Below are 9473 nucleotides of genomic sequence, written 5' to 3'. Positions count from 1 at the left end.
ATTCGCCTTGTTACTGCCAGGGTGGAGCAGGGGCAGTGTTTTTGGCCCAACTCCATCTGCCAGAAGCTGTGGGGGTGTTATGGGTGCTTTCCCCAGCGTGGGATGTGTTCAGGCACTTGTGTGGACTGTCCTCCTTGGGCGGGGCTTCCTCACTAGGCTAGGGCCACTCTTTGGTGCCTCCTGGGTGCTCTGAGCTCCCCTCCCCACCAAAAAGTGATCACCAGTGGGTTCAAAGTTACTGCACCTATTCCTGCAACTGCCCAAGACATGTTCCCTCTTTGGGAGTGCAGCTGCACCATGAGTACTCACACGTGCCTTGGAAGTGTTTGCCCCAGTGCAGAAATCTACTGAGGACCCTGTTTATGATCTGCAATCTGCTGGGCCACTGAGATTTGCTGGCCTGTTTTCCCTGCTGGAACCCAGGCTATGGCTGTTCCTTTATAGCACAGGGGCACGGTGGGCTCCCTCTCTCCACTGGGAGAGCAACCACTAGCGTGGCTAAGGGTTATTGCCTCCTCCTGGTCCTTTTACGGTTGCCCTGCTGTGTATTCCCACTTTGCAGACACTTGCATCAGGTTGGAAAGCGTTTGTGTGCCTGCACAGGGTTACGGGGGTGGGGCAGGTAGTGCTTACTTATCTGTGCTACTTCCCGGGGGGCCAGTCCATCCACCCTCAGATGTATAGCTGCATGTGTCTCTCAGGTGTCCTGCTGTCCTGTGTGGGCTTCCTTTGTTGGTCAGTGAGTGTTCATTAATTGTAGTTCAAAAGGGGGAGAGATGAAGGGAACATCTCACTCAGCCGTGTTGCTGACATCACTCCAGGTTTCATGTTAAGGTTTAAGGTTCATTTTGAGACAAGGTTTACATATGGTACAAAGAAGGATTCAATGTCTCTTTGTTGTGGCATTAGGCTATTCTACATCATTAAACAGAAACAAAGACTGTCTTTCCTCTAAGGATTTTCCTTAGAAACTTTGTGAAAAATCAATTGAGTATATTGTATGAATGCATTTCTGAAGACTGTATTCTGTTCCACAAATTTAGATGGCTATCTTTTCATCAATGCCACGCTCTCTTGAATATTACTGCTTTGTGATCAATCTTGAAAACAAATTATACAAGTCTTTCAACACTATTCTTATTTTTCACAACTGTTTTGATTACCTCAGTTCCTTTGCATTTTCATAGAAATTGTAGAATAACCTTATCATTTCTCCAAAAATGCTTCTAGAATTTTAGCTAATGTTACTTTGAACATATAGATCATTTGAGATTGCATTTAATTAATAGATACTTTGTTCACAATTGACTTATCTACAGATATCATTTTTCCTTCTTTCTTTTTTTCCCTTCCTCCCTCCCTCCCTCTTTTCCTCCCTTCCTTTCATTCATTCTTTATTTCTTTTTCTTAACATTCAGATTTCAAGACCAACATTCACTAACTAATAATTTTGAGTCTCTGGATTTAGTACTCAGACATCTATGCATTTTTCACAATTTTCTGAAAAATTTCTTTAAGTATATTGCCAGGTACTAAACTCTAGATTAGTATATGGGGTCTCCAAGAAAAGACAAGACTCTACAACTTAAAACCCTGTGCTTTATCCCCTTCAGGGCTCTAATATCTAAGGTCCTATTAAATAGAATGTTACAGACATCTGCATACTGTCCCATCTCCCTCATACTTCCCAGTTATGTGTTCACATCTTATCTCCTCTATTAAACTCTCAATGAGTCTAATTGTATCTCTTAATAAAGTGAGAAGTGTAGCACTTTAAAAGTTATAGTAATCTCTATTAAATAAGAATTCTATTGTAGGTTATGCCTTCATATTATTTCATTATGTACATGTTTATAGGATTTTGAGAGAAGTAAACAAGTTATTTTCCCTTGGAAAGGACAGTGGGTATCAGCAAATTTGTCATCACCCCAATGGGACATAGATATTTGGTAACAGAGCTCACACTCTGTCTTGTATCATTAGATTTATTTTCCAGTCCTGTGCATGTTTTCTTTCCACTGAGGGATCATTACATTCCAGAGGGCAAACTTCATTCATGTAATTATTTCTTATTATGTAGTTTATTGTTCCAGAACCATTCAATTGTTTACTATGGAAAAAACCAAAACTACCTTATTTTTCTGTCCCAGAAGACAATTAGTGTGTTTTCTCCTTGGAGAATCCCTGTGGACTCCAAGACGAACTTGAGAACCTGTTATTAGAGTCCAAGTGCTCAAGATTCACAGCACACCTTAATTGAGTGAGCAGTTCATTTCCACAGGTAAGAGGAAGGTTTTTAATCTCTTACAAAATATTTTAGAAGCTATAACCTTGAATGTAAAACTTCATTGTATGTTTTAGTATTTGAATCTGAATTATAAATTTCTAGTTAGCTTAGAATTGAATTAAAAAATGAATTAGGGAACTCCAGGTAACATAGGAGGGCAAATAGGAGAGATTTCCAAAACATTTAGGTCAATAGAGCTCTAAATCAGAAATTTGCTTTAATTTCCTTGTTGGAAGATAACAGTTAGAATAAAGGTAGTAGGAAAAACTTGCTACATTTAAAATTTAAGAAAACTATTCAATAGAGAGAAAATTAACTATTAGCCAGTCATACTTATATGCCATCGGGGGACCATAGACTTTTTTCCAATGGAGGGATATAAATGAATTTTAAATTTATTTCATTAGTTAGCTAGCAGATCTAGAAAACACTTCTAAGTTTTGTTTTCTTTTGTTTTAATATCATGGTACTTAAGCTTGATGACTTTATAAAATAATTCAAAAACATGCAGATGTTCCCTCGCGTTATTTCTAGGGGATACCCATTTCAGAATTATGGCAGGTCACAATAAGTCTGCAATATCGTCAAGTGGAAATAGCTTAACATGTGGCAACAGAGAAAGCTGCACTGAATTCTGGCTCTGCTAGGAACTTCTTATGTGAGCTTGGTCAACATATAGGTCTAGCTGGTCCTCAGTTTTCTCATCTACAAACAGATGCTGAATGATTTAGTTGCAGGTTGCTGTGTGGATTACATAGGATAATGTACACAAAATTTCTACCCTCTACTAGCCACTCAACAATGTGTGGTAGCTACAGCCTTAGTTTTCCTTCTCCTCAAGCTTGGTGCCTGAAGTCATGTTCTCACGGACATCTGGTACTTTATGTTTTCTGAACGTATGATGGTTGAGGAACTGATATGATTTTAGTTTTCCAGAATTATCATGTTTTGTTAAAAATTCAACATGTATATTTTCTTTCTAGTCTCTATCTCTTAAAGTGAAATCAGCTAAATGTAAACAAAATAAGTTCTAATTTCCTTAAGTATTAGTTGACAGATATGCCTCTTTGAAGAACATATTGGAGGGAATAAATAAACCCCATGCTTTTTGTCTATCCTTCCTCAGTTACCTACAGTGAATTACCCTAATGGGACACAGTTGAGAATAAAATGTATCTTCATTTATAAACCACCTTCTTTCCCTAGAGATAAGATCAGAGCTATCAAGGGCTATAAGAAAACTATCATGGACAAAATTATCAGGGGAATTTAAGAAAACATACAATTATTTTACTGACATTCCCAAAGTCAGAATGTAACGACACAGATGCAATATTAAGTTGCCTCATACCATTTAAGATTGGGATTCACTGGGACTAATCTCATGAGAGTGGTACACTCATTTGTCTGTGAATTTTAAGATGATATAATATGAAGACAGTACATACTAAATTTAATAGAAAATAAACTAAAAATTAAACCAGGTAATTGGCTTTTTGTTTAAAGATTGGAAGCTGAACTAACATCTGTTGTCAATCTTCTTTTTTTGCTTCTTCTCCCAGAAGCCCCCAGTACGTAGTTGTATATTCTAGTTGCAGGTCCTTCTGGCTCTGCTTTGTGGGACACTGCCTCAGCATGGCTTGATGAGCTGTGCCATGTGTGCACCCAGGATCTGAACCAGCAAAACCCAGGGCCGCTGAAGCGGAGACTGCAAACTGAACCACTTGGCAATGGGGCTGGCCCCTAAATTGGCTTTTTCAACATGGCAAATTTAGTTAACAACTGAATGAAATAATTTCTTTAATTTATTTATACAGGGTAATGCATCCACTTTGACTCAACTTCTGCATCACTGCCTGTTTCTTCACTGCTAAGGATTTCAATACACCATCTCAGAAAAAAAAATGAGACTATATTGAGTGGGTTTTATTTTAAAAAATATTGCATTTAGAACCTAAAAATGAAAACTGAAATGCCAGGGTTCCCATCAGACATAGATTTATGCATGATCCAGGTGAAGAATATGACTGAAGTTACCACGTTTATATTGACGGGCTTCACAGGTGATTTTGATGTGCAAGTCTTCCTGTTTTTGCTATTTCTAGCAATCTATCTTTTCACTCTCATAGGAAATCTGGGATTGATTATATTGGTCATTAGGGATTCCCAGCTGCACAACCCTATGTACTATTTTCTGAGTGTGTTATCATTCTTGGATGCCTGCTATTCTTCAGTTGTCACCCCAAAAATGTTGATCAATTTCCTGTCAGAGAACAAAACTATTTCCTTCCTTGGATGTGCAGCACAGATGTTTTTTGATGTTACTTTTGGGACCACTGAATGTTTTCTCTTGGCTGCAATGGCATATGATCGCTATGTAGCAATCTACAACCCTCTGTGGTATTCAGTTAGCATGTCACCCAGAGTCTATGTGCCACTCGTCATTGCTTCCTATCTTTGTGGCATTTTGAATGCTTCAGTGCACACAGGGGCCGCATTTAGCCTAACTTTCTGTGCATCCAACGAAATTAGATATTTCTTTTGTGACATCCCTCCAGTCCTCGCTATTTCTTGTTCTGACACTCACACAAACCAGCTTCTAGTCTCCTACTTTACGAGCATTATTGAGATGGTCACTATCATGATTGTCCTGGTTTCCTATGGTTTCATTCTCTTGGCCATTCTGAGGATGCATTCTGCTGAAGGGAGACAAAAAATCTTTTCTACATGTGGCTGTCACTTAATTGGAGTGTCCATTTACTATGGAACAGTCTTCTGCATCTATGTGAGAACAAGCTCCAGTTACTCTTTGGACCAGGACATGATAGTGTCTGTGTTTTACACCATTGCCATTCCCATGCTGAATCCCATCATCTACAGTTTAAGGAACAAAGATGTAAAAGAGGCAACAAAAAGGGCTTTTGGGAAAAATTGGTTTCTCAATAAAGTATACTCTTCACATTAACTGTTACATTGAAACCAATGAAGATTACTATCCATTGTCTCCATATCAAAAAGTTATGATACAAGTATTTTTTTTACTACTTTTCTGTTCTTCTCAGGAATTTTTTTTTATTAATGTTATGATAGATTACAACCTTGTGAGATTTCAGTTGTACATTTTTGTGAGTCATATTGTGGGTACACCACTTCCCCCTTTGTGCCCTCCCCCCACCCCCCCATTTCCCTGGTAACCACCGATCTGATCTCCTTATCAATATACTAACTTCCACCTATGAGTGGAGTCATATAGAGTTCGTCTTTCTCTGACTGGCTTATTTCGCTTAACATAATACCCTCGAGGTCCATCCACGTTGTTGTGAATGGGCCAATTTTGTCTTTTTTTATGGCTGAGTAGTATTCCATTGTGTATGCATACCACATCTTTTTAATCCAATCATCAGTTTCTGGGCATGTAGGCTGGTTCCACATCTTGGCTATTGTAAATAATGCTGCGATGAACATAGGGGTGCAACGGACACTTGAGATTTCTGATTTCAGGTTCTTAGGATAGATACCCAGTAATGGGATGGCTGGGTCATAGGGTATTTCTATTTTTAACTTTTTGAGAAATCTCCATACTGTTTTCCGTAGTGGCTGTACCAGTTTGCATTCCCACCAACAGTGTATGAGGGTTCCTTTTTCTCCACAACCTCTCCAACATTTGTCGCTCTTGGTTTTGGATGTTTTTCCCAATTTAACGGGTGTAAGGTGATATCTTAGTGTAGTTTTGATTTGCATTTCCCTGATGATTAGCGATGATGAACATCTTTTCATGTGTCTATTGGCCATATTCATATCTTCTTTTGAGAAATGTCTGTTCATGTCCTCTGCCCATTTTTTGATCGGGTTGTTTGTTTTCTTGTTGTTAAGCAGTGTGAGTTCTTTGTATATTATGGAGATTAACCCTTTGTCGGATAAGTGTCTTGTAAATATTTTTTCCCAATTAGTGAGCTGTTTTTTTGTTTCAATCCTGTTTTCCCTTGCCTTGAAGAAGCTCTTTAGTCTGATGAAGTCTCATTTGTTTATTCTTTCTATTGTTTCCCTCAACTGAGGAGTTTTAGTGTCCAAAAAGATTCTTTTGAAACTGATGTCAAAGAATGTACTGCCTATATTCTCTTCCAAAAGACTTATTGTCTCAGGCCTAATCTTTAGGTCTTTGATCCATTTTGAGTTTATTTTGGTGTGTGGTGAAAAAGAATGGTCAATTTTCAATCTTTTGCATGTGGCTGTCCAGTTTTCCCAGCACCATTTGTTGAAGAGACTTTCTTTTCTCCATTGTAGGCCCTCTGCTCCTTTGTCGAAGATTAGCTGTCCATAGATGTGTGGCTTTATCTCTGTGCTTTCAATTCTGTTCCATTGATCTGTGGACCTGTTTTTGTACCAGTACCATGCTGTTTTGATCACTGTAGCTTTGTAGTATGTTTTGAAATCGGGGATTGTGATTCCGCCGGCTTTATTTTTCTTGCTCAGGATTGCTTTAGCAATTCGTGGTCTTTTGTTGCCCCATATGAATTTTAGGATTGTTTGTTCAATTTCTGTGAAGAATGTTCTTGGGATTCTGATTGGGATAGCATTGAATCTGTAGACTGCTTTAGGTAGTATGGACATTTTAACTATGTTTGTTCTTCCAATCCATGTGCAAGGAATGTCTTTCCATCTCTTTATGTCATCGTCAATTTCTTTGAAGAAAGTCTTGTAGTTTTCATTGTATAGATCCTTCACTTCCTTGGTTAAGTTGATCCCAAGGTATTTTATTCTTTTCGTTGCGATTGTGAATGGGATTGAGTTCTTGAGTTTTTTTTCTGTTAGTTCATTGTTAGTGTATAGAAATGCTACTGATTTATGCACATTAATTTTATACCCTGCTACTTTGCTGTAGTTGTTGATTATTTCTAATAGTTTTTCTATGGATTCTTTGGGGTTTTCTATATATAAGATCATGTCGTCTGCAAACAGCGAGTTTTGCTTCTTCGTTACCTATTTGGATTCCTTTTATTTCTTTTTCCTGCCGAATTACTCTGGCCAGCACCTCCAGTACTATGTTGAATAGGAGTGGTGAAAGTGGGCACCCTTGTCTTGTTCCTGTCCTCAGAGGGATGGCTTTCAGTTTTTGTCCATTGAGTATGATGTTGGCTGTGGGTCTGTCATATATGGCCTTTATTATGTTGAGGTACTTTCCTTCTATACCCATTTTATTGAGGGTTTTTATCATAACTGGGTGTTGGATCTTGTCAAATGCTTTCTCTGCATCTATTGAGATGATCATGTGGTTTTTGTTTTTCATTTTGTTGATGTAGTGTATCACGTTGATTGACTTGCGGATGTTGAACCATCCCTGTGTCCCTGGTATAAATCCCACTTGATCATGGTGTATAATCTTTTTGATGTATTCGGTTTGCCAAAATTTTGTTGAGGACTTTTGCATCTATGTTCATCAGTGATATCGGCCTATAGTTCTCCTTGTTTGTGTTGTCCTTGTCAGGTTTGGGGATCAGAGTGATGTTGGCTTCATAGAATGTGTTAGGGAGTACTGCATCTTTCTCAATTTTCTGGAACAATTTGAGGAGAATAGGTATTAAGTCTTCTTTGAATGTTTGGTAGAATTCTCCAGAGAAGCCATCTGGTCCTGGACTCTTATTTTTGGGGAGGTTTTTGATTACCGTTTCTATTTCCTTACTTGTGATTGGCCTATTCAGATTCTCTACTTCTTCCTGATTCAGTTTGGGGAGATTGTAGGAGTCTAGGAATTTGTCCATTTCTTCCAGGTTGTTCAATTTGTTGGCATATAGTTTTTCATAGTATTCTCTTGTGATCTCTTGTATTTCATTGGTATCTGTTGTGATTTCTCCTCTCTCATTCCTAATTTTATTAATTTGCGATTTCTCTCTTCTTTTCTTGGTGAGTCTGGCTAAAGGTTTGTCAATTTTGTTAATTCTTTCGAAGAACCAACTCTTTGTTTCATTGATCCTTTCTATTGTCCTTTTTGCTTCAATATCGTTTATTTCTGCTCTTATTTTTATTATTTCCCTCCTACTGACTCTGGGCTTTGTTTGTTCTTCTTTTTCTAGTTCTGTTAGGTGTCATTTGAGGTTGCTTATGTGAGCTTTTTCTTGTTTAGTGAGGTGAGCCTGTATTGCGATGAATTTCCCTCTTAAGACTGCTTTTGCTGCATCCCAAATGATTTGGTATGTAGTGTTCTCATTTTCATTTGTCTCCAGACAAAATTTGACTTCTTCTTTAATTTCTTCAATGATCCATTGTTTGTTGAGAAGCGTGTTGTTTAGTCTCCACATTTTTGCACCTTTCTCTGCTTTTTTCTTGTAGTTGATTTCTAGTTTCATAGCATTATGATCAGAAAAGATGCTTGATATTATTTCAACTCTCTTGTATTTATTGATGTTTGCTTTGGTTCCCAAAATATGGTCAATCCTTGAGAATGTTCCATGTGCACTTGAGAAGAATGTGTAACCTGCTGTTTTTGGATGAAGTGTTCTATACATATCTATTAAGTCCATCTGGTCTAATTTTTCATTTAATTCTATTATTTCCTTGTTGATTTTCTGTCTGGATGTTCTGTCCATTGGTGTTAATGGTGTGTTGAGGTCCCCTACTATTATTGTATTGTTGTTGATGTCTTCATTTAGTTCTATTAAGAGTTTCTTTACAAATTTTGGTGCTCCTGTGTTGGGTGCGTATATATTTATAAGTGTTATGTCTTCTTGGTGGAGATCCCTTTTATCATTATATACTGTCCCTCTTTGTCTTTCTTTATCTGTTTTGCTTTGAAATCTACCTTGTCTGATATTAGTATAGCGACACCTGCTTTCTTTTGTTCATTATTAGCTTGGAGTATTGTTCTCCATCCCTTCACTCTGAGTCTGTGTTTGTCTTTGGGGCTGAGGTGTGTTTCCTGGAGGCAGTATATTGTTGGGTCTTGTTCTTTGATCCATCCTGCCACTCTGTGTCTTTTGATTGGGGAGTTCAATCCATTTACATTTAGAGTGATTATTGAGATGTGGGGGCCTACCACTACCATTTTGTGTCTTGTTTTCCGGTTTTCTTCACTTTCCTTTGTTTCTCGTCCCATGGTTTAATCTGTTCTGATGAAGGGCTGCTACTCTCTGTTGTTGTCCTTCTACCTATCTCCTCTGCTCTTGGTTTTGTAGCCCCTTTCCTTTTTTGG

General features: G+C 38.0%; 1 protein-coding gene across 1 annotated transcript; it reads left to right on the top strand.

Moving 5' to 3' along the window:
* The first annotated feature begins 4244 nt into the window (after window positions 1-4244).
* Window positions 4245-5252, top strand: LOC138923006 (olfactory receptor 5T1-like). The gene has a single exon (XM_070259538.1). It carries the CDS (start codon window positions 4248-4250, stop codon window positions 5250-5252), a length of 1005 nt encoding a protein of 334 aa, XP_070115639.1. The 5' UTR covers window positions 4245-4247.
* The last annotated feature ends 4221 nt before the right edge of the window (window positions 5253-9473 follow it).

The sequence above is a fragment of the Equus caballus genome, unplaced genomic scaffold (genome assembly GCF_041296265.1).
Source record: "Equus caballus isolate H_3958 breed thoroughbred unplaced genomic scaffold, TB-T2T haplotype2-0000437, whole genome shotgun sequence".
Lineage (NCBI taxonomy): Eukaryota > Metazoa > Chordata > Mammalia > Perissodactyla > Equidae > Equus > Equus caballus.
Note: the sequence above shows the minus strand (reverse complement) of the source record. Positions and strands in the feature narration are given on the sequence as shown.

Coding starts and splice junctions, on each gene's coding strand:
- LOC138923006 (XM_070259538.1), top strand. CDS start 4,248: ATGAAAACTGAAATGCCAGGGTTCCCATCAGACATAGATTTATGCATG.